The sequence below is a fragment of the Lissotriton vulgaris genome, chromosome 3_1 (genome assembly GCF_964263255.1).
Source record: "Lissotriton vulgaris chromosome 3_1, aLisVul1.2, whole genome shotgun sequence".
Lineage (NCBI taxonomy): Eukaryota > Metazoa > Chordata > Amphibia > Caudata > Salamandridae > Lissotriton > Lissotriton vulgaris.
Window position 1 is genome coordinate 636,894,729 of NC_141689.1, and position 25,784 is coordinate 636,920,512.

The window sequence follows — 25,784 nt, forward strand, 5'->3', positions numbered from 1 at the left end:
TCAAACCTCGACGTGCACCCTGTGTGCAATACATGCTTGTCACCGGATCACCACGAAGACAGCTGCATGGCGTGTTCCAAATTCCGGTGCAAGAAGACTTTGAAGAATCGTCGGGCCCATAGGCTCCAGGCTAGGTTATCGACTGCGGCGCCCCCGCCTGACGACATATTCCAGGAATCTGTCGAGGTGGAAGACGACGGACAATGTTCGGGCTCTAGTCCCGCGTCCGAGGGTGAGACCTACGACGCGGGTGAGGAGAACTTTGACGAAGTCACCGACGAGGTAGGGGACGACGATCAGGCTTTTGCCACTATGGGGGATAGCTCGGAGGAGGAGCACCCCCAACCAGGCTCAGGGGTTATTCCCCTTCATACGGCCCAGGTCGAGGGATCGCCTTCGGGCCTTACCCAAGATCTAATTATAAGTCCTGCGTCCCCGCCTCCGGGCCCGGTCACGGACATTTGTGAGACAACACTTACGTTGAAGAAAACGAAAGTGAAGCCACCTGGTCACACACCCTCGGATGCGAAACCGAAAGTGAAAGTTGCGCTGGTGCAGAAGGTTCTGGAGGCGTCAACTTCCAAGAAGACCAAAATGGCCGACTCGAAGAGCCACGCCAAGATGGCCGACCCGAAGCCCTCGGGGTCGGTGCCGAAGGCGAAATCGTCCGACGCGGCTGCGTCGGCTCCGAAAGGGGTTGTGGACCCGAAGACGGCTCCGAAGAAGCGTCAGGGCGACAACGCACATAAGCATGGGGCGTCGGCCCCGAAGAAGGTGCCTGCGGGTGGTCAGGCTCTCGACGCCGAGAAGTCGCTCGAGCCGGTCGAGCCCTCTCCGGCCTTGACGAAGAAGGTAGCGGAATCCCTGCAGCGGATCCGGAAAGTCAGTGTGGTTCCCGCTCAGGGCACTGTGACGCCTAAGCTCACGCCTAAGCCTGCGAAGGAGCAAACGCCTATCCGTTTTACCCTTCCTCCCAAGTCGGCACCGAAGGCCTTCGCGCCGAAGCAAGGCGGACCCTCGAAAGCTGCCTTGGTGGTATCGAAGCTTCGGCTCCAACCGCTTGCTGAAGAGGAACGTCGTGAGGTAATCATCGACGCCAACACGGGGAAACTGTCTCTCCTCAAGAGGAAGATCACGACGGAGCCGGCGTTGGAACATTTTAAGATCCCTCTCAAAAACAAAAGGGACTCTGCGGACTCTTCGGCACCGGTGGACCCTGTGTCCCCACAGGTCCTAGGACACTCGCCAACGCATTCCGCCACAGGCGATGCGGACGAGGAAGACGCCGAGTACACCTATCCGGCGTACTCGGATCCGGAGGAGGAGCACGAACCTTGGTCAGCCGGAGGCGACCCAGACGACCCGCAGTCGGGCCAGGACGCGCAACTTTTTGCGGCAAAGACGTCCCCGACTGAGGACTCGGCGGCCTTTAACGCCCTGATCGAGAGAGCTGCGGCTAACCACGACGTCGAGCTGCACTCGGACCCCGTGGATGTGGACTTCTTGTTCGACACTTTTTCTGTAGCTGAAAAGTCGGTCAAGACACTGCTGATGCTTAAAGGAGTGCTTAAACATGCAGCGGAGGTCTTCAAGGAGCCCACCCGGCCGCGTGTGGTCAACCCTCGCATCGACAGGAAATATAAGGCAGCGCCCACGGACCCTACATATATCAAGGGACACTTGCCATTGGACTCTTTGGTCATTTCCAACGCTCGGAAGAGGGCGAACTCCCAAACTACTGGTGACGCTCCTCCCCCAGACAAAGAGTCCAAGATCTTTGAGGCCTCAGGCAAACGGATTGCTGCGCAGGCAGCTAATATCTGGAGAATATCTAACACACAAGCCCTACTTGCACGTTATGATAGGGCCCATTATGACACCTTAGAGGCCATACTCCAACACTTGCCTGACCAGTACAAGGAGGCAGGAGAGATGCTGATTCAGGAGGGAAAGCTCATTACGAATGCATCCATCAAATGTGCACTAGATGTGGCAGAAACAGCTTCCAGGGCTATCAATACCAGTGTGTTGCTTAGACGCCATGCCTGGCTTAGAATTTCAGGGTTCAAACCTGACATCCAAACTACAATACTTAATCAAACAGTTAACCCAGACCACCTGTTTGGCCCTGAGGTGGACGCGACCCTGGAAAAAATGAAGAAAGATACTGAAACTGCCAAGTCTATGGGGGCCTTACAAAGTCAGCAGTTTCGGGGTGGTTCCTTTCGCCGCTCCACTTCCAGAGGCACCTCAAGGGGTCAGGCATCGCAGTCCACACAATATTACAAGAATAACACCCAGACCTCGTACAACAACAAAGGTAGAGGTGGTTACAGAGGCAATAACATCAAGGGCAGGGGACGTGGAAACAATAGCTCCAGGTCCACCACCACCAACAAACAGTGACGTCTTGTCACTGCCCCCCGACCATACAACACCGGTCGGGGGGAGACTCCAGCAGTTCCTGCCGGAGTGGAAGTCCATCACCACGGACAGGTGGGTGAGGTCTCTTATCCAGTACGGGTACTGTCTAGAGCTTACGTCCATTCCACCGGACATACCCCCAAGGAGCCGTCCTATGTCAGGCGAGCACTTGACCTTGTTGCAGCAAGAAGTTCTGGTCATGCTGCAAAAAGGGGCGATAGAGCTCGTTCCATTCCAGGAGCGGGGAACAGGGGTTTACTCCCTGTATTTCCTGATCCCCAGAAAGGACGGATCCCTCAGGCCAATCCTGGACCTCAGGCCCCTAAACTGGTACATCCTCTCGGAGCACTTCCATATGCTCACGTTGCAGCAGGTTCTCCCTCTGCTTCAACAGGGGGACTTCCTGGCCACACTGGACCTAAAGGATGCATACTTTCATATCCCCCTGCATCCTTCCCACAGGAAGTATCTCAGATTCACACTCCTAGACCAGCACTACCAGTTCAGGGTTCTGCCGTTCGGGGTCACCACAGCGCCAAGAGTCTTTACAAAGTGCCTGGCGACTGTGGCGGCGCATCTGCGACGCCAAAACGTCCACGTCTATCCTTATCTGGACGACTGGCTCATTCAGGCAAGGACAGAACAGCAGTGCGCAGACCACGTGTCACGCACTATTCATCTCCTGCACGATCTGGGATTCTCGCTGAACTATCCAAAATCTCATCTCCAGCCCGCCCATGTACGGCAGTATCTGGGCGCGACGATAGACACGCTGGCAGCCACTGCGCAGCCAAATTCAGTGAGAATCGCCAGCATCCAGACTCTGATCCAACGATTCAGACCTCAGCACTCGCTTCCAGCGAAGGTGTTCATGCAGTTGATAGGCATGATGGCCTCCTGCATCTCCATCGTCCCGCACGCGAGACTACATATGCGTCCGCTTCAGGAGTGCCTTGCACGTCAGTGGACTCAGGCTCATGGGCAACTGACAGACCTAGTGTTGGTGAGCGGTCGGGCGTACAACTCTCTGCATTGGTGGAATCCACAAAACCTTTGCAAGGGCCGACCTTTCCAGGAGCCTGTGCCACAGATTGTCCTGACGACGGACGCCTCTCTCCAGGGATGGGGAGCGCATGTACTCCAGTACACGGTGCAGGGACTATGGACACTACAGCAAAGGAAGATGCACATCAATGTGTTGGAACTGATGTCAGTCTTCATGGCCTTAAAGGCGTTCAAAGTACATCTGTGCAACAAGGTCGTGTTGATCCTGACGGACAACATGACGGCCATGTACTACATCCAGAAGCAGGGAGGCACACACTCTCCACAGTTGTCTCATCTGGCTCAGAGCATGTGGAAGTGGGCCATTCAGAGGAACATCTTCCTCATGGCAGAGCATCTCCCGGGCAAGGACAATCAGATGGCGGATCTGCTCAGCAGACACAGCCATCAAATGCACGAGTGGGAGATACATCCATCAGTACTCCAACCGTACTTCCAAAAGTGGGGTCATCCAGAGATAGACCTGTTCGCCACAAAGGAGAACGCAAAATGCCAAAGCTTCGCCGCCAGGTTCCCACACCCGCAATCACAGGGCAATGCGATGTGGATGAACTGGTCAGGCAGATTTGCGTACGCTTTTCCCCCAGCACCTCTGATACCGCTGGTGGCACGCAAGCTCAGGCAGCACTCGATGACTCTCATCCTGGTTGCTCCTACGTGGGCTCGCCAACCATGGTACACCACGTTTCTGGAACTCTCCGTGGTACCGCATCAAAGGCTTCATCTCACTCCCAGCCTTCTGACGCAGAGCCATGGCGACATTCAGCACCCAGACCCGCAACAGCTCAACCTGGCGATCTGGCTCCTGAAGTCCTAGAGTTTGGCTACCTCAATCTTCCTCCCGATTGCATGAACATCATTCGGGAGGCTCGGAAGCCCACTACTAGAGCTTGTTATGCGGCTAAATGGAAGAGGTTTGTCATCTACTGTGTTAACCACGATATTGACCCGCTAGATGCTTCCATTCAAAACATCATATGTTACCTGTTCCACTTGTATCGATGTAATCTGGCGTACTCTTCCATCCGCATTCACCTGTCTGCTATGGCAGCATACCTCCAGAATAGACAACATCTGTCACTCTTTAAGGTCCCTGCTATCAAGGCCTTTCTCGAAGGACTCAAAAGGGTCATTCCACCAAGGACCCCACCAGCTCCAGAATGGAACCTCATTGTGGTTCTTACAAGGCTGATGGGTCCTCCCTTTGAGCCACTGCACTCTTGTGAGCTTCAGTTTCTAACTTGGAAGGTTGCGTTCTTAGTAGCGATTACATCGCTGCGGAGGGTTAGCGAGCTGCAGGCGCTCACCATCCAAGAACCTTTCTTCCAGGTACATGCTAACAGGGTGGTGCTCCGCACTAACCCTAAATTCCTACCCAAAGTGGTATCACAATTCCACATAAACCAGACAATTGAATTGCCGGTGTTTTTCCAAAACCCAGAGACGCTGGCGGAGCGCATGCTCCACACCCTTGATGTCAAGAGGGCCTTGATGTACTATGTAGACAGGACAAAAGATTTTCGCAAAACCAAGCAGCTATTTGTTGCTTTTGCCACACACCACAAGGGAAACGCTGTCTCCAAAGCTGGGATCGCTAGGTGGATAGTGAAATGCATTCAGATCTGTTACGCTAAAGCTAAGCGCACTCTCACTATCCCACCAAGGGCCCATTCCACCAGGAAGTTGGGGGCCTCTATGGCTTTCCTAGGTAACATTCCCTTAGAAGATATCTGTAGAGCAGCCACATGGTCTACCACACATACTTTCACTAAGCACTACTGCGTAGACGTGCATTCCAAACAGCAGGCAGCTGTTGGTCAGGCTGTTCTAAAAACACTTTTTCAGACTGCTGCAGCTGGCACGGGCGGCCGCCGTTAATGGAGGGACTGCTGTGTATTCTATGCACAGATATGAATTCAGCAGCCCACATGCCTCGAACTGCAAATGCTACTTACCAGTATGCATCTGTTCTTGGCATGTAGGGCTGCTGACATTCATATCGCCCACCCTCCTCCCCGCCGCCTGTAGCAGCTGCAGTATTTCATTCAGTATATATGTATATGCTCATAGCATGGCCATCACTCACATTCTTCACTCCATCTCTGCCAATGGCTAAAAACAATCTGGGGATGGAGGCGATGCCCATGCGCACTGTAGTCCAGGGGAGGAGCCACCTATCTCGTGATACTTCGAAGACTCTTCCAGGACAACAATGTGCAATTATCCGGACCCAACACTAGGCGGCGATCTATGCACAGATATGAATGTCAGCAGCCCTACATGCCAAGAACAGATGCATACTGGTAAGTAGCATTTGCAATTATGATGTTGGCGGTTTGCAGAACAAAGACCGCTGGAGCACGGCCACCACTGCCAGCCATTAGCTGACCGCCTCGACTGCAGTACGCGGTCCTGATTACTGATTACTAGGAGGAGGGAAACGAAACATACTTACTAAAAGGAAGCCTGTGCTCGTCTTTTCTCCTGACCCGCCTCGGTCTGACGCGGTAACCAGTACCGTTGTGCGGAGGGCGGGCCAGGGAGAGCCAGTCACTTCCTGCTGGGACACTCCACGAGCGGTTAGCGCTCTAGTGCACCAATCTGGAGGGCCTATTTAGGCGGAGCCCTGATCTGCGCTAGCTGCGGATGTGAGGCGGTGGCAGAGCCTCTCCTCCGCTTAGCCTTTCAAGCTACTGCGTTTGTGCCCGTGCATTCCTTATTTGTGGTGGGTAAAAGTGAATAGCCTGTCTTTTACAAATTACTCGTTTTAAAAATAATGTTTGTTTAATCACGAACGAAGTTTTAATACTTGCTCTGTTATCTCTGACACGCATCTCCACCACACTTACATTGACTCTAGGGTGATTTTACCTTATAGCCCTTTTGTCCTGATTACTAGGAGGAGGGAAACGAAACATACTTACTAAAAGGAAGCCTGTGCTCGTCTTTTCTCCTGACCCGCCTCGGTCTGACGCGGTAACCAGTACCGTTGTGCGGAGGGCGGGCCAGGGAGAGCCAGTCACTTCCTGCTGGGACACTCCACGAGCGGTTAGCGCTCTAGTGCACCAATCTGGAGGGCCTATTTAGGCGGAGCCCTGATCTGCGCTAGCTGCGGATGTGAGGCGGTGGCAGAGCCTCTCCTCCGCTTAGCCTTTCAAGCTACTGCGTTTGTGCCCGTGCATTCCTTATTTGTGGTGGGTAAAAGTGAATAGCCTGTCTTTTAAAAATTACTCGTTTTAAAAATAATGTTTGTTTAATCACGAACGAAGTTTTAATACTTGCTCTGTTATCTCTGACACGCATCTCCACCACACTTACATTGACTCTAGGGTGATTTTACCTTATAGCCCTTTTGTCCTGATTACTAGGAGGAGGGAAACGAAACATACTTACTAAAAGGAAGCCTGTGCTCGTCTTTTCTCCTGACCCGCCTCGGTCTGACGCGGTAACCAGTACCGTTGTGCGGAGGGCGGGCCAGGGAGAGCCAGTCACTTCCTGCTGGGACACTCCACGAGCGGTTAGCGCTCTAGTGCACCAATCTGGAGGGCCTATTTAGCCATCGCCCCCTGTGAGCGCGCAGCGATCGCGCGCAGCATCGCCGAGGCCACGCCGAAGACCAGCCAAAGAGCTGCCCGTCTGCGCCCGTCCGCGACAGGACGAGGCAGACAGAGGCGCGGAGGTCGCAAAGTATCCCACTATGCCTCCTGTTTATGAAGGTACTAACCTTATCACGTATACACCCCAAACCCTCCGACTGTTGCAGCCCAGGGTGAGCTGTGGTACACGGCTGCAATATAAACAGCTTGAGGGGAGTTTTTCTTGCCTCCAATGCCGTTTTCAGTCAGACTCGACTGAGGACTGCACTCAGGGCAAAGCTACTATCACCACAACTCCCCCGGAACTCAAATGCCTTCTTTTAAATGTGCGTTCTATGCCAAAACACCAACTACAGATTTGGGACCTTATTCACACAGAACAACCTGATCTCTGTTTTTTCACTGAGACCTGGATGAAACCCCACACAACACCTGCTGTTGTGTTGGGTGTTCCCTCAGGATACAGAATCATGCATGTGGATAGACCCAATAAAACAGGGGGTGGATTGGCAATTATATGTAAGGACATGTTTAAGGCAACTATTTTAGATAAAATATGTAGTCCAATGATGGAAATAATGATTTTTAAAATCACATTAGGAAGTACATCCTGGAAAGGAGCCCTTTTGTACCGTCCGCCTATCCCTAACCCCGATTTTTCCCTGCTCCTTCTGGAAACACTTGCCCCCCACATGAAAGCAAAAGAGGATTTTATCCTCCTTGGGGATTTTAATATACACATGGATATTCCAGAACTGTCTGAAACCATGCACTTAACAACTGATTTATCGCATCTGGGGCTTAAAATAATTAACAACGGTACCACTCACATAGGTGGCCACGCCCTGGATCTCATATTCTCTAACAGCACCAAAGTACGATGTCTGCCTGCAAAAAAGATCTTTTGGTCAGACCATTTTCTGGTGGAGTTTTATCTGGCTGGTCCGATTAAACGACCACCAAAAACCCTGCTCCCACCAATTCTTCGGCGAGAATGGCATAAAATCTCAGCGACCAATCTACACAAACATTGGGTGCAACCAATTGTCACGGATGAAGACACTGCTGAGTCTGCATTAGAGAAATTTAATAAGTCCCTAAAAACCACTATCGATACCCTTGCTCCTCTCAAACCACACAAGCAATTCCCCCATACCAAACAGGAGAAGTGGTATACAGCTGATCTCAGAAAGGAAAAGCAAAAATGCAGGCGTTTAGAAAAAACTTGGAGATCATCTAAAAATGAAGAGGCCAGGAAAGCCTTTCATGAGGCTCAGTCAGCATATTATAAAAAAATAAAACTAGCCAGGAAAGTTCATTTCTCCGTACAACTGGAAGAGGCTGGAAATTGTCCACGTGAACTATTCAAAATTTTGCAAAATTTCATTAAACCTGCAGCCACTGAGAGTACTGAAGATGCTTCTCAACCACTCTGTGACGAAATTTCGGTATTCTTTGAAGAAAAAATTAACTTGATTTATGATAAAATTTTAACTTCTAAAACTGGGGTTTCTACATCTATTCCCCAAGCTAAATCCAGCATTCAGGCTACAAACTCCCTGTTTGTCATTCCTCCCGTTACAGATCAAAACCTGGCAACTCTCATTGGCCATATGAAAACAGGCTCCCCCAACGACCTCCTTCCGGCTAAAATGGTGGCCCCTCTAATTTCCATCTTAGGCCCCTCGATCCTGGCAGTTATTAACACCTCCCTAGCCAAAGGCCAAGTCCCCATGGAATGGAAGACTGCGGTAGTAAACCCAATTAGGAAGAAGGCGACCCTACCCTGGACGGATCTAACTAACCTCCGACCTATCTCTCTCCTGCCTTACATCGGCAAGTTAACAGAGAAGCACGTGAACACCCATTTTTCTAACTATATCGAGACAGCGGATGGCCTAGATCCCTCGCAATCGGGTTTTAGGCCCAACCATAGCACCGAATCCGCCCTACTGGCTGTCACCAATAACATCAGGATGACGCTTGACAGTGGAGGGTCGATGATTCTGGTGCTATTGGACTTATCCGCTGCCTTCGACACGGTGTCTCACGATTTGCTTCTCTGCCGGCTGAGAGAGATAGGATTGGGAGGTATGGCCCTGTCCTGGATGGAGAGCTTTCTTTCCGGTCGTTCTCAGGAAGTCAGATTGGGCTCCCATAAATCCACCGCCAGGGAGCTCACCAGGGGTGTGCCACAGGGCTCATGCTTGAGCCCCACATTGTTTAATGTATATGTGGCCCCCCTGGCTGACTTAGTGAGATCGTTTGGGTTTATACCGGTGTCCTACGCCGATGACACCCAACTTCTGTTCCCCTTTAAGACCTTCTCCCCTGCTTTACAAAGAACATTTGCAGAAGGAATGAGGGCAGTTTCCAAATGGATGGCCAACAACTGCTTACAGTGCAACGTGACTAAGACCGAGGTTGTACTTTATGGGGAAGCAGTAACATTATGGTCCAGTGATTGGTGGCCTGGTGAACTAGGACCCACCCCAATCCCCAAGCAGACCATAAGAAATCTAGGAGTGTTATTTGATCAGTCACTGACTTTTAAAGATCATGTCAACCAGGTTGCTGGTACCTGTTTTGGGGTTATCTCTCTGTTGAGAAGGGTGTTTCCTTTTCTCCCAGATCACCACAGAAAGACCTTGGTCCAGGCTCTGGTCGTTAGCAGACTGGACTACTGTAATGGCCTTCTTTTGTCATCTAATGAAGGCCAATTGAACAAGCTACAGGTGGTCCAGAATACGGCTGCGAGGTTAGTCATGAATGCTCCACCTAGGACTCCCTCACAGCCACTGTTGACGGAACTGCACTGGCTGCCAGTACGACTGCGGACTAAATTTAAAATCTTGTGCACAATTCACAAATGCCTGATGGGGATAGGCCCGAAATTTCTCAGCACAGTCTTTACACCATATGTCCCGGGCCGTGCACTACGATCCAGCAACCTCCAACTCCTCAAGGTTCCCAAGATTAAAAAAGCCCGTCAAGGAGGTAGGGCTCTGGCCTATACTGGGCCTGTTCTGTGGAACACCCTTCCCCTCTCACTAAAGCTCAGCTCTGATCACTTATCTTTTCGTAAAACCCTGAAAACCTACCTCTTCTCTAGCATTTAATTCTATTCCCCCACTTTCTATTGGTATTGTCCGGGTACAGTAGCAGGTTTCCCCTGGATGGCAAAGCGCAGAGATACCCCTTCGGGGGTCTATTCAGGCGCTATAGAAGCATATAAATAAATAAAAAATAAATAAATGCAGCTGTCAGAGGGTGGTACAGACAAGTTCACCACCGTCAGCATTATGAGTTGGCTTTCTGTCAAGCCGACTTTGGTGGGATGACTGACTGCTTCAAGTTGGCGGAATCAAAGGAATTGGGGTGCATCCTCACCTATTTACTTTTCTTCCCTTCAATCTCCCACGTAGATTCCTTTCTCCAGGGCTTTACAATAGCATCTTGACCCTGAAGAAAATTACCATGTTTGCTCCGAAATACAGTCATGTTCGTATTACACTATTTACCCATTGGCTAGACTGGGCACATATGGTCTGGACTACAGCCATAGGAAAGTACTTGCAGTAGGTATGTTTTCCATATGTGTCATGCTTATGTGTACATTTAACACTTGTGCACTCCAGTCAAAATATACACACCCATATCGACACATATGAGAACATATTCCCTGCCATCAGAAACACTGCTGCTGGGGCAGAAGTGACATCATAGTAAAGGGGTGGGGAGACTGCTGCCGCTGCAATATAGTGGTGAGAATCATAATCAGCCCCTCAATGCTTTGCGGTGTGTTTCGCACTAAAGAGTCTGCTTTTATTCTTCATGTCTGGAACCAAGTTATTTCTTTCATATAAAAGAGCAAGATACCAAGGATATAAGTAATTTATGTCAAGGGTAATGGTGTAACCTTGCTAGAAGGAATAACATACCCTTTGTTGCACATTATCATCGGCCTCTATATGGTTATGGAACTCCTTAGTTACTTGCCACATCCTTATATTGTATGGCAGGGTGGTTCTTTATCCCACATGTAACATTTGTATTGTGCCTAGTACCACTTTGACGGGACACTGAAACTCGTATCCACACAGACAGCACACTACACCATGTGGCTATGTGTTAAAGGTGTGTTGTCTTTGTTTTGAGTCTATGTGAGAAATATTTCCATTTTGTGGGTGATTGTCACTGAGGTGTGAATATCACGTTATGGGAAAGAGTACTTGCCAGTGTGATGGATGAGGAAGTATCAAATACAGAAATGCATTTTTATAGTTTTGATTTGGTGCAGGTCTAATTAACTCTGCAGGTCCCTTTATTTTGTTGGTAGTTTTTCTTTTATGTTCCCAATCCAATTTTCAATGCTGGCTGTGGCAGGAGGTCATCCACTCTAAAATACTATAGACCCCGGGTGGTAACAAGTGAAGAGAAAGAGTGAGGGGGAATCTGAGATCTCCCCAGCTAGATTGCATTACAATCCTCTTTTATATGATTGAAATTATGAGATGTGAAGTAAGTAGACTTGTCAAGAAGCGCTGAATTATATTCATCCTTTCGGCCATTATGGGATGTTGGTGTTTCATGTATGTGACTATTTGTGATCTGCATTGTCAAATATGTTAGACTCTTCCTGTGATCAGCAATTTTGGGATGATCTCTTTGGTCTTCTCAGGCCTGTCAGATTAATATTGATTGGTTTGTTAACAGGCTTATATATCTTCTATTTGTGCTCTTCAATTGCAGGCAATGTTTCACAGGTCCTTTCATATATTATATCCCTGTTCTATTGATGAATGAGGGATCCGGTAGTGAACTATTATTTGATATCATATAGTCCATGGATTATATCATTAGAGACTGTGTGGACCTACAGTAAGACTAGAGTTACTGTTTGCTATCTAATAATTAGAGCCAGGCGCTAGGGCAGACATTGAACGTGGTAAGGGTTGTGCGAGGGACTATGCTTAGAGTTCTCCATCTCATTAAGCAGGATGCAGGTCTTGGGGTCCTGAGTGGCAGTTGATGATTCTAAAATTGAGTTGAGAAACATATCTTATAGTTAAGATGGCATACTTATCATATTGCATTCATATGTTGAGGTAATCCCGAGGCTATGTTGGGTGGAGGTCCCCATTTTGAGTAGGGTGCTGTTATTTGTCTACTCGGAGGTGTGCTGCTTTTTATTCTTCCATAGCACTGGACTGTACCTAAACAGATAAGGGGCAGAACCATTCTGGGCTCTATCCCAGGGTCAGTGATTGATGTAATTATCTCGTGAACAACCATATTTTCACCTCTCTTTTGAGCCTTAAATGCTTCTGGATGTCTGCATTCTTAACTGACAATAATTTCCCGAACTTCTCAGCTTGTACTGAGAAAGTGCAGCCTCCTGTGGATTTCCTATTGTAAAGCGCTTTTACGATCCATGATGCTAGCCTTGAGCAGAATGTCTTATTTTGATTCTTTTGCTTAAATATGATTTGATTTATAAATATAATATTCCTTTTCCATGGAAAGCTCTGTGGATGATGCAATGTGTCGTCTAGTGGAACGTTTGCAGGACTGGGGTTGTGTTCTTTGAGTTGAATATGGAGTAGGAGTCTTACTGCAGCATTTTGGATTCATTATATTATGTTTATGATGAAACAGAGGGTGACAAGATATACGGGATTGGCATAGTTGAGCTTGGAAATGATAAGAGTGAGGATAGCTTGTAGTTTTCCTAGGTATGGGAAGCTGTGCCACAGTATTTCATTGTGTTATAGGTGCTCCTTGTGATATGCATATTTGTAACAGGTAAGGTGTGGGTGGACACCTGATGGACTCCATAATGTTGGGTGTCACTGGCGAATAGGAAAGTTGGCCGGAATACCAACCTCTGTCTCTCTTTAAGGTATGAGAGACATTGTAGAGTGTTTTCATGTAGTCTGCAATGATATAGTTTGTGTTTAGTGTCTCATGGTTGACAATGTCAACACTACCAACCGGTTCAGAAGCATTAGGCTGTCCCATACGGATACAAAGCATGACGCTTTACCTTGTTAGAATCAAGATAGTTGATTGAACATCAATTCATTTTTCTCAGTAAACCTGGAGAATTTATGAAAACCTGCTCTTTTGAATTGTTTACATAGGATAGTGCCCTGTAGTAGGCTGGGTTGGATGGGTCAAGATTCTTCTTCTTATAAGGAGCGGTCCAATGCAAGACTTTTTTACTTAGGAAAGATCCTAGTTCCAAGGATTTGTTTAATGTTCTTCTAGATACTTCTCCTGCTCTCATTCATATGTCTTATCATCAGTTTGCACTCTTAACTTTTTTGTGATTAGTGTGATTGTGTGTGTATAACATTTTACATCATGTATTGCATGATAAATAAAGTTGTACCTAACTGATAAAATGTCAGAAATGTTTATAAAATGACATCAGCTCATGGAAAAATTGAAAATGAACATGAACGCTGTTGTACTTGGCCCTTTCTCACAAACTTTTTCGTCCCCCCCCCGCTATTTTAGGATGCCTCCCACATGGCAGAAAGTTGTATAGGCCATGTGTGGTGTGAGATGCCCTAGTAAATGTAATGCAATGGTGTGCGCACTTGTTAACCCCCATTGTAGGAATGCACCCTGGTGAAATGTCGCTCTTAAAATGGATGCCATGGCTGTGTGTTGTGCCACCTGACTGCAGTAGGTTAGCAGTCTAGATGTTCGGTTCCCAGCCATCCCAGCTTTTGGAGGGAAAGCCTGGCACCCAGGGTGCTCTACTCCTCCCCCTGAGCCAGTTAAAACCAGTTCCCCAGAGGCTTCTAGAAGCTTCTGGCACTGCCTGGTAGGTGGAGTGAGGGGCGTATAAGGGGGCATGTGATCAGACACAGCAGGGAGATGAACGAGAGGGGACCTGCTGCCAGGGGATACCGCCACTTGGGCCTGTGTGCTGGACCCTGCACCCAATTAAAACCCCTCTGCTGTCCACAGGGCTAGTGGAGGCCCCACTGCAGGAGTACAGGCTGCTGTACAGGATAAGTGTCACGCCACAGTGGAAGATGGTGAAAGCCTACCGCCCTGTCCTGATGAGTACCCACTCACTGCTGACCTTGCCCAGTAGTGCCTGCTGCTCTGCTACATCTTTTGACTGGGTGTGAGTGTTTGAGTGATTCAGATGCTCCGTCCATCTCCACCCCCTTTTGTACCGCTTTTGGACGCCATATGTTGGCAGGGTATGCTCAGACGTGAGTTCCTTGCTCACTTTGCCACTGGATTCAAGCAAGCCGGGCTGAAGACGGCTGGAATGCCAGAAACCGGTCCTTGGAAGCTTGTTTCCGGTCCAGGGAATACATGGCTTGGCAGTTCAGGCTGGACTGTTCCCATGAGGCACAGGGTCAGACTGATTTGCATATAGCCATGTCTGAACTGGGGTGGCAGAGTGGGCTAAAGAACGGTGATGGATTAAACCCAGATCTTTTGACTGGGTGTGAGTGTTTGATTGATTCAGATGCTCCGTCCATCACCACCCCCTTTTGTACCGCTTTTGGCCGCCATAAGTGTGGCAGGGTATGCTCAGACGTGAGTTCCTTGCTCACTTTGCCACTGGATTCAAGCAAGCTGGGCTGAAGACGGCTAGAATGCCAGAAACCGGTCCTCGGAAGCTTGTTTCCGGTCCAGGGAAGACATGGCTTGGCAGTTCGGGCTGGACTGTTCCCATGAGGCACAGGGTCAGATTGATTTGCATATAGCCATGTCTGAACTGGGGTGGCAGAGTGGGCTAAAGAACGGTGATGGATTAAACCCAGATCTTTTGACTGGGTGTGAGTGTTTGATTGATTCAGATGCTCCGTCCATCACCACCCCTTTTTGTACCGCTTTTGGCCGCCATAAGTGTGGCAGGGTATGCTCAGACGTGAGTCCCTTGCTCACTTTGCCACTGGATTCAAGCAAGCCGGGCTGAAGATGGCTGGAATGCCAGAAACCGGTCCTTGGAAGCTTGTTTCCGGTCCAGGGAAGACATGGCTTGGCAGTTCGGGCTGGACTATTCCCATGAGGCACAGGGTCAGACTGATTTGCATATAGCCATGTCTGAACTGGGGTGGCAGAGTGGACTAAAGAACGGTGATGGATTAAACCCAGATCTTTTGACTGGGTGTGAGTGTTTGATTCAGATGCTCCGTCCATCACCACCCCCTTTCGTAGCTATGCTGCACTGTTTATGCTGTGATGCAGTATCTCTTCTTTCAGCCTTACCAGTAGAATTTTAGCAGGCTCACAGGATGTGCTCCACTGAAGGGCCTTCACCTTTTCCGATTGCCTCTCAAAACCAGGTATGCACTTTGACCTCACATATGCCAACTGTGGACCACTTCCTGAGGCACAGGCACCCACAAGCAGTTTGCTGGACCACTCCAAACTCTCAGGGAGAACAGTTTTGTATTGTTGGGATGCACGTATTCCAAATCCCTTTTGCCAGTTGCAGTGTCCTCCCCAGCCCTAGGAGCATGTAACAGACCACGCCATACAGAGCTCTGGTTTGCACGTCTTTATTCTTCAGCATGCAACCATTAACTGAACGCACTGCATCATAAACTATATTAACCTCTCGAGTCGTCACGCTCATAAATACAGACTATGACAGGTGCGATGGCAAGCACTTTAACAGTTATGGAAGTAAGCATGTTGTGGCCATTGTTGTGCACTTGTTTTCAGATATTAAAAGGCTCAACTTTGTTTATTCAATAGGAATTAGTGTCAGCAGAGATGCATTGTCAAGAATTTTGTTTAGGCTTTATGAACACATTTAAGTCTTGATTGCAGGAACTATGCATGCCATTTACACACACTATATGAAGACCCCCAAATAAGCAAACACAAAAAAATGCTTATCTTAACTTGTCCATTGCAGACAGATACTGCCCTTTGGCTTGTCTTATCCTTCAGAGACCTTCAAAGCAGAAGCAAAAGTTAAGGTCTTCTTGTTACTGTGAGCTGTAAAAAGCGGCCCGGTGGGAGAAAGCAGGGGCAGTGGAGGAAGATTTGGATGCCCTCCAGGCGATCTGATACGTGATATCGATCCAGCATGAGACAGTTGTGGACAGGTTGGAATATTCATAGGTCTGTGTCGGGCATTCTGAAGCACAAGGGTGGTTTGGCAAGAAGGAGGGGGCAGTCGAGGAAAGTCTTCAAAGATGTAAAGAGTGACTGTCACGATTGGGACGAGCACAGAGAATGCTGGGGATTGGCGGAGCAGAGAAACAAGACCTAAAAAGAATCCCTTCAAGTAGGCAGTGGAAAGGGGAAACAACCTTTACAAACCAACCATTACATCGCACTACACTTATGACGCAGCCATTACATCGCAAGATCCTTTACAACGCGTGTCACTAGAACGCAGGCATTACAACGCATACCATTACAATGCATGACTCTACATCGCATGTCACTACAATGCAGGTATTACAATGCAAACCATTACAACGCATACAACGCATACCATTACAACCCATAGTACCCCTACACTGTCCAACACTTACCCTACTGTTGCACCCCCTGGAGTTAGAATAGTAATTTTTACCCCTACACTATCCATATCCAACACTTACCCTACTGTTGCACCCTCTGGAGTTAGAATAGTAATTTTCACCCCTACACTATCCAACACTTACCCTACTGTTGCACCCTCTGGAGTTAAAAAGTAATTTTTACCCCTATACTATCCCATACTTACCTTAAATGCAATGTAATGGTATGCGTTGTAATGCTATGCGTTGTAAAGGTATAATGTGATGTAATGGAATGCTTTATAAAGGTAGTCTCTAAAATGCGATGTAGTGTCATGCGATGTAATGGAATGCGTTGTAAAGGAGGTTGCGATGTAAAAACTGTGTTGTAAAAGCATGCGTTGTAAATGTTGCGTTGTAACGTCATACATTTGTGGAAAGATACAATTCATTCAATCAGAGCTTAATGACATTCTCCCGGGCGGGACTGCTCTCTGCAGTCCTTAAACTGTTTGTGTTTATTTTCTTAAGGAGTAGTATTAAGCCAATAATATATTTCCTTGGGAGTCTCAGGTAATGGGTTCAAACTCTTTTGCTCCCTTATATTTCTTGTCAATAGCAAAGAACCAGAGTCTTGACATTGTGAGTACAAACTCATTTGCGACTCATAATGTCACTTAGCACACACTGTGATAACTTAAGTCCGTTTTTGCTTGTTTATTTATCTGTGTGTTTAATGTATGCATGTGTAAGTTTAGGAGGATTGTGAAATTGCCATTCTTTTTAATGTCTTTCTGTTTGTTGTTTAAGAAAAAATCCTTTCTATAAATGTTACCTTCTTTTGCTGAAATTCTGTAAAAACGGAACTGTCTCATCTTCTCATCCACTCTTTCTGCACTACTTACACTAGATGCATTTTGCTGCACGCATGGTGCCTGTCGAGAAGTTTGTGGCTGGTAAAAAGTGAATAATGTAATCAGGGTAACCAAACTTGCATCACTTATGCTAGGCCGTTTGCATACTTTACACATATGCTTGTAACATATATGCAGCATATTATATTTTTTGGAATTTTTAGCAAAATGGCTGTGCTTCAAGACTTCTAGACTGAAGTTTGACTTATGCTTTAAATTGTTCCCTTTGGTATTACCTGTTGTCTCTAATGCTCTTAAGAACTGACTCATACAGTGTAAAGCATCACTAATAAGCTGATTCATTTGTGTTTTATAGACCTTTGCAATGATCCAGATGAACTCCGCGATGTGGCTAAAATGTTTCCAGAAATCACAGCCTCCTTAGACGGGAAACTTCGTTCAATCGTGGACTATCCAAAGGTGTCTGCTTCTGTCCATCACTATAACAAGCAGGAGTTTGTCACCTGGAAACAGAGTTTGGGAGATAACTACACGAGTGTTATTGCAAACCTTCGGTGGCATATGGACTGGCAGCAAAGCCCCGAAAAATATGAACGAGCAATTGATGAATGGCTTAATGGCTACAAATAGGAACAGACAGGAAAACATGAACGGCTTGATTCAGAAAATCCTTTAGAAAAAGTCAGCAAACTACTCTCAATGGTGTTCTTGCTAAGAAGAACCCAGAAATGACTCTTTGAAACTCAAGACCGATGTCAGCTTCCAAAAATATTCCTCCTTCTATACACTTAGGAAGGAAGACTGTCCTTTAAGCACACAGTTCTGCAAGGTTTGATGAAAGTGTACATTTGTAAATGTAACTTCTTCCCTGTTTTTCCAAAGGGCGAATAGCGTGTAGGGAAATCCTCTTTTGTAACACCCCGTGACAATCAGAGGTATTTCCTTACCTTTACATCAGTTTTCAGGGTTGGAATGGTTGTATAAAATGTTTGTAAATGGCTACACGTGTAAGGGTGTGTATGTGTTCCATACATTGTGCTTGAACACCCCCTGCAGGTAATCTGAAACTTACAACAATGGGAAACAATCTGTCAGACTGGCACATGGTTCTCCGATGGTAGCTTGGGAGCTGATATTAATACCTCGCCAGGAAGTAGCTCTTGGACAAGGAGCCCAGCCTATTGCATAATTAACTTGATCTGAAACAGCCTTGCTGCCTCTTGCATTGTATGGGAGTCAGTACCGCTCAGTAATATATCCTAGCTGTAGGAGTCAGCCAACCACTCCTAAATCCCATGCTCAAACACACTTACAGTCAAATTGACCGCATGAAGGCTGCAGCTTAACCAATTAGCAAGCAGCAAAGGCCCTGCTGATGCGAGCAGCTCTGGCCGTTAATGGAAGAGCAAAGTACCTGCAAGAGTTGAAGTGTGGAAACGAAAATCATCTGATGAGCATGTCAGATTTGCTACTGTAACAGTCATATTAGTAGCTTGAGATCATTTCTATTCATCAAAAGTAGCTCTCATTATAAAAGAGGTTGGAGGCCTCTGTACTACCAACTTTTCTGCTGTTGTAAGTGCACTTTGTGATCTTGAGATTCCACTTTCTTGCTTCTGTCAATTACAACATGGAATTCATAATCGTGAATGCTGTATTTTTGTGCACCCACCTAAGTTGCATCTGGGTGTCCCAAAACCCATAGATAATACCTTCATATATGTGCAAATATCAGTATAAGAGTACTTCATAGAACTTCAGTTTCTTTTCTGCATGACCTTCAATATGAGAAGACTACTGTGGACTCAAGATCAAGGGTTATATTCGTTTACATTGTTTTGGATGATCCTTTTGAAACAACTACGTCTGTGTATTTCCAAGAGCTCTCATGAGTGTTTAATTTGAGCCAGGGTTTACTGGTGTGGAGCCATAGGCACTTATTCTTGGGGAACTGCACATATTTTTCTGCATCCGATATTTACAGAGAGAAAGCTAGGGAATGATGGAAAGAAGAGAGACAAAAAATGACACAAAGGGAGAAAGCAGGACTGCATGAGTGAAATAAGGGGGCAGGGAGTGTCTGGCAGTGGATTAAAGAGGCCTGAGGTGGTTTAAGAATATAAGCCTTGGTTTTCTGTCTGATGACGTTTAATTGCACTGGCCAGGGACGTCTGATCACAGCTTCGGGGGCCGGCACTCTTCATTCTTTAAATTAAGCACTGTCCTTCAAGTTACTGAAACTCACAAAACACATAAGAAAACACATAAATAAGGGAAACATAACAAAATAGCTGTGTAGTTGTGATATCTATCTAACCTTGTACATTTCCCAAACCATCTTTAATAAGTAAGTTTTCCAAAAAATAAGCCCATACACAAACACAGTAAAAAGTAAGAAGCTACATTTTGAAGCATAATGGAAGTCAAGTGACCGAGAATCTGGTATCCTTAGTAAGGAAATCCAGCATTTTCAAAATATCAGTAGTTAGATCTCATTTTCTGAGTTGTTTTAATTCTATTCTCAAAAGGTTAGATAGACACTACAATTTTTAGGCCTCGCCTGCATTTCAGCGCATGCGCTGCTTGCCTTAGTAAGATCTATTGACGTTGGTTTTGTGTAGGGCTTCTTTGGAAGTGGGGTTTGTGTCCACCCTGTCTCCCTAGGCCCTGCCCACCCTGACTGGAGATTTAGCTTGTGCATGGCGTCTCTTATGCTCACGCACGGCGTCTCTTTCAGACATGCATGTTTATATTTGCATCATGCTTTCACTTAAAGTGAAAGCACTATGTAAAGATAAACAAGCAGCTTTCGTTGGCGTAATGGCGATAGAGGCAGCATCATGGCCGCGCGGCGGCGGCATGATCAGAGGCGCCGCATGATGATCGGGCACTGCGGGGAGACTGCACGCAGTGCTGTACAGCTGTGCGTCGGCTGGGCCCCCTTTGGGCACAGTGGCTGAGCAAGTCGCTTGCACCACCACCACGTTGGTATTGATATCGTAGACCCTGCTGAATGTGAACCACGCCAGCCCCGGCCGTCAGAGTGGTTCAGCAGCAGAGTCCTGTCATCAGAGTCCTGTGAGGCAGATTGTGTGCCAGAATCAATCATGCTGTGTTGGTTGCCGCGGTAGTCTCCTCCAATCCTAGCGGGCCAGCCACCACGGGGCCCACCTGTAAACGTGGTGTGACTTGCCTTGCAGAAGTAAGTGCCTGAACTGACAGTAATCATCTCCTAGCAGGGCACAAGTCCTAAAAAAAGAAGTGGGAGGACGCTGATGTCACAACAGGAAGTGACATCACAAAATGTGGCTTGCACCATCAGACTAATTGCCTTACCTCGCTCACCTTAGATGCGATCGCATCAGAGAAGCAAGCTCTTGACAGCGTTCTGAATGAGCTCCGATCTCGCCCCAGACAGGCCAAAGAGTGAATGTGTGGCTCCATTTGCTCCAGTAATCGAGCTCCTTGTAAAATAAGTGGGGGGACGACGTCCACCTGCGTGGTACCCTGACTCGAGCCCTGTCTCCTAGTTGCACTGACTTGCTATGCTCAAAATTTACTTTTTCGGCTTGCGCGCGGTCATGAGATCAATCAGATCTTGTGTCCTCCAGGGCCCTCTCACTTGGACACTGCATTGTTCTGAGGTCCATCTGACTCCTGTGACTGCCCTCTAGTGAAGCTCCTGTTAGGTGACCACATAATATGGGCTGATCTCCTCTCTGTCCACCCGTGGCCTGCCCAAAATATCAGCTGCAGTACCAAATTCTGGAATACTCCAGGGCTTATCTTCACCGCTACAGAAAACAAGCATTTGCAATGCAATAGGTCTCGCATTGACGTGAGTTTGAGCTGTTGACATTGCAAATAACAATGACTTTTATTTTTATTTTATTTTTCAAAAACATAAATAAAAGGCATTGTTATTTACAATGCCATTAACTTAAACTCGTGTAACTGCAAGACCTATTGCATTGCAAATGCTTGTTAAATAACTACCACCAGTAGTGCAAAAACTATCGCTGCATTTTTTCCTGTTCCAAAAACGTAAAAAATATAAGATGACTCATTTATTGTGCGTGGCTGCGGCTTTACTTCTAGAACTGAGACCATTGCACAGTTTCACTCGAGAAAAAAAATCTCCATCGGAGAAACGGAATCTGTGTGTAGGTATCTTTTGAGGGAGCATGAATGCAACTCCTATTACTTTCCCAGTCGCAGTCTAAGAAAGGTGAAGTGATAGGCAAGACACATCTTTAAATGTATACGGAGAAAAAAGAATCTGTCATTACAAGTGCTCAGCAAATTCAATTTAAATTTCCTCCCATCAAATTAAACGAGAAAGGTAATAAAAGGTAATTCTTTACATTTGAGGAGAAACAGAAAGTCCCCTTGAGATAGGAGACGAAACTAAACCAAGTAAAGAAGCTGGACTAAATAGAAGCTAAAGAACTGAGAATGGTAAAGTAAAGAGGATATATGGACGGAGTTGGAATAATGATCAAGATGTTCAATGGCAGTTCCCCAGGGTGTTGACAGAGAAAATGACACAACACACACAGAACGTAGTAACAGAAAACGCAAGCAGCATCGTAAAATAAAGTGAACCAACACTGATCAGAGCTTGCTAAGAGTATTGCATATAATATATGATGTGGAGATACTGGGCAGAAATGAAAGATTCCAGCAGATATCTCTCTTCAAAATCCGGCCACTGCAAGTATTTGTACCTGAAATTGGGAACAACTGGTGGACCACAAACTACTGGGCCCTTTTTGGATGGTTATCCTCTGTTTAAGGGACAAAATCTCTGTAATTTGCTTAATGCTTTATGTAGGTAGTAACTGTCAGCAGAGGGGCCATGGTGGGTCAGGGCGCAGGGAGAGATGGTCAGCATGGTGTCTTGTTGACACCCCCACCCACCTTGCCGGACACACGCTCGACCCAATTTTCACCTCCAGCAAACACATCTCCTTCGATCGCACCACAGCTCTCCATTGGACGGACCACAGCTGCGTTCACTTCAACTACAAAACTACCTCGACCCACAACCCTCCACAACCTATTCCGCGAAGAAACTGGAACAAAATCACCAACGACCAACTTCTCACATCACTCAACAAAAACCCTCCCGCCCTCTCATCGGACCCAAATCAAGCTGCCATCAAACTCAAACAATGGATCACTCACAGTGCTGAAGAATTAGCACCCTTAATAAATCATCAAACCAAACAGGGCAGCAAAAAGGCCCCCTGGTTCAACGATGACCTTAAGAAATCCAAGAAACTATGCCGCACTCTCGAGAAAACATGGAGAAAAAACCCAACTACTGTCAACTTGACCTCCTTCAAGACTGCCACCCGCAAACACCACCAGCTGATCCAAGCCACCAAGAAATCAGCATTCAAGGATCGACTTGACAACAACGCCCACAACAGCAAGGAACTATTCAACATCGTCAAAGAATTTACCAACCCCACCGCAGCCTCAAACGACATTACTCCTTCTCAAGACCTCTGCAATTCACTATCATCCTTCTTCTACAACAAAATCGCAGACATACATAATAGCTTCAAGAACACTTCAAAAGAACAGTCCACTCCACCCACATCTGAACTTAAACCGCCCTCTCATAACCTTAGCACCTGGAACCCAATCACCACCGAAGACACCATCCGCCTGATGAACTCCATCCACTCAGGCTCGCCAACCGACCCCTGTCCCCACCACATTTTCAACAAAGCAGACTCCATCATCGCACCCCATCTCCGTGATGTCATCAACTGCTCCTTCAACTCCGCTACCTTCCCAGACAGCTGGAAACACGCCGAACTCAGCGCCCTCCTGAAGAAACCCACAGCAGACCCCTCTGAACTCAAGAACTACCGCCCCATCTCCCTCCTCCCATTCCCTGCCAAAGTCATCGAGAAAGCGGTCAATAGCCAGCTCGCCGCCTTCTTCGAATCCAACCACTCCCTCGACCCCTCACAATCCGGTTTTCGTGCCAAACACAGCACCGAAACCGCCCTCATTGCAGCAACAGACGACATCCGAACACTACTGGACAACGGAGAAACAGTTGCCCTCATCCTACTCGACCTCTCCGCCGCCTTCGACACTGTCTGTCATAGCACCCTCATACAACGCCTCAGCAACATCGGTATACAGGGAAAAGCCTTGGACTGGATCATCTCGTTCCTCGCCTGAAGAACCCAGACATTCCGACTTCCCCCATTCATATCAGAAGCCACCGAAGTCATCTGCGGAGTTCCGCAAGGATCATCACTCAGTCCCACCCTCTTCAACGTCTACATGAGCCCACTCGCATCCATCGCGCGACAGCACAACCTCAACATCATCTCTTACGCTGACGACACCCAGCTGATCCTTTCCCTCACCAAAGACCCTAACACCGCCAAAACAAATCTCCACGAAGGCATGAAAGAAGTAGCCGAATGGATGAAAATCAGCCGCCTTAAACTCAACTCAGACAAAACAGAAGTCCTCATCCTAGGATCATCCCCCTCTGCCTGGGACGACTCATGGTGGCCATCGACTCTGGGCACAGCACCCACTCCCACAGACCACGCACGGAACCTAGGCTTCATCCTAGACTCCTCCCTCTCAATGACCAGACAAGTCAACGCCGTCTCTTCCTCCTGCTTCAACGTACTTCGTATGCTCAAAAAAATCTTCAGTTGGATCCCCTCCGAGACAAGAAAGACTGTCACCCACGCACTGGTCACTAGCCGACTGGACTATGGAAACACCCTCTACGCCGGAATCACAGCCAAATTACAGAAAAGACTCCAACGCATCCAAAACGCCTCAGCCAGACTCATTTTAGACATCCCTCGCCAAGATCACATTACCGGTCACCTGAAAGACCTCCATTGGCTTCCCGTCAACAAGAGAATAACATTCCGTCTCCTCACCCACGCACACAAGGCCCTCTACAAACTAGGACCAGAATGCCTCAGCAACCGAGTGTCGTTCTACACACCCACCCGCCAACTCAGATCCTCCAACCAAGCCCTCGCCGCAGTCCCACGTATCCATAGATCCACCATGGGAGGAAGATCCTTCTCCTACTTGGCGGCCAAGACCTGGAACACTCTCCCCACTCACCTCCGCCTTACACAGAACCACATATCCTTCAGAAAGGAACTTAAAACATGGCTATTCGATAAATAATGCACCCCTCCCACAAGCGCCTTGAGACCCTCTGGGTGAGTAGTGCGCTATACAAATTACTGAACTTGAACTTGAAGGCATGGCAAGGTATGATCTGGCTGGAGAGAGCACTGCACTATGCCCCGTTCATTGGTAGTAGATCCGGTGGTTTTACTTGAAGCAGATTCACGCTCTTTGAAACCTGGTCTGGAGGTCTTGCAGCTTGTTAATCCGCGGTGCAAAAACTCTAGACAACTCCTAGTCTAGTGGAGTGGTATCGCCCACTCCCCCACCTAGACCACTTTGCCATGTATGTATGTATGTGTGTTCTTATATAGCGCTCGACTTACCCTTGGGCATCTCGGCGCTTGCATTGGGAACCCGTCCTGGCTTTTCCCTGTGAGATAACCCGTACTGGGCATCCCCAAGGTGAAAGCCAGGCATCCTGCCGCGGGGGGGCCGTTGTTGAGATTAAGCAAGCTATTGCCCAGAGTTGCAGAGTGTGAACCCATGATTCGAGTAGGCACCGAAGTGAGAATTATCGAGTCCGTGGACACTTGGGCTCAGACCCTGCCGCGTCGGGAATTGAACCCTGGTCCCAGGTCTGACCTCTGCTTCAGGGTATGCCTGCTCTAACCAGTGAGCCACACTTCGCCATAAGGAGATTGTTCAGAAAACAGTTGAAATAAAATGTGCACATATTAAATCTCGCCATGCCAATGAATACGAGTATTTTCTTCAGATTTAAAAGTCTTCATAATTCCGGCAAATGGCGCTGAGACGTCCTGTGGCAGAATCGACTGCTGAAGCGAAACAAAGGATGCTCATTGAAAGAAGATTCACGCTGCAGACCAACAAAGCTGATGTAACACAACCCAAGGATAGTCTTTCTGCTCTCTTTATGTGCAGGGCCGTCCTCAGGGCAGTGCAACTTGTGCGGCCACACTGGGTGCTGACCTGGGGAGGGTGCGCTGGCATCAGGAGGAGGGCACTGTGTTTAGTAATAACTTATGATTTAAAAACACCTTCAGCAAAGTTCCTTGTGCGTCCAGTTTTCAGGCAGCATTAAAAAGGTCACAATAACTCTCGTGATTAATGTTCCTGCTAGAGAGAGAGATCAGACTAGGGCCATAATGTAACACAGAGGCTTAAAATGCCTG

General features: G+C 47.6%; 1 protein-coding gene across 1 annotated transcript in view; it reads left to right on the forward strand.

Moving 5' to 3' along the window:
• The window catches only part of ARSK (arylsulfatase family member K), a 674,705-nt gene extending 656,252 nt beyond the window's left edge, over positions 1-18,453 (forward strand). The window contains exon 8 of the mRNA XM_086960926.1: positions 17,810-18,453. Within this exon, the coding sequence (XP_086817052.1) occupies positions 17,810-18,084 (275 nt within the window). The 3' untranslated portion in view covers positions 18,085-18,453. The remainder of the gene's footprint in view (positions 1-17,809) is intronic.
• Positions 18,454-25,784: the final 7,331 nt, after the last annotated feature.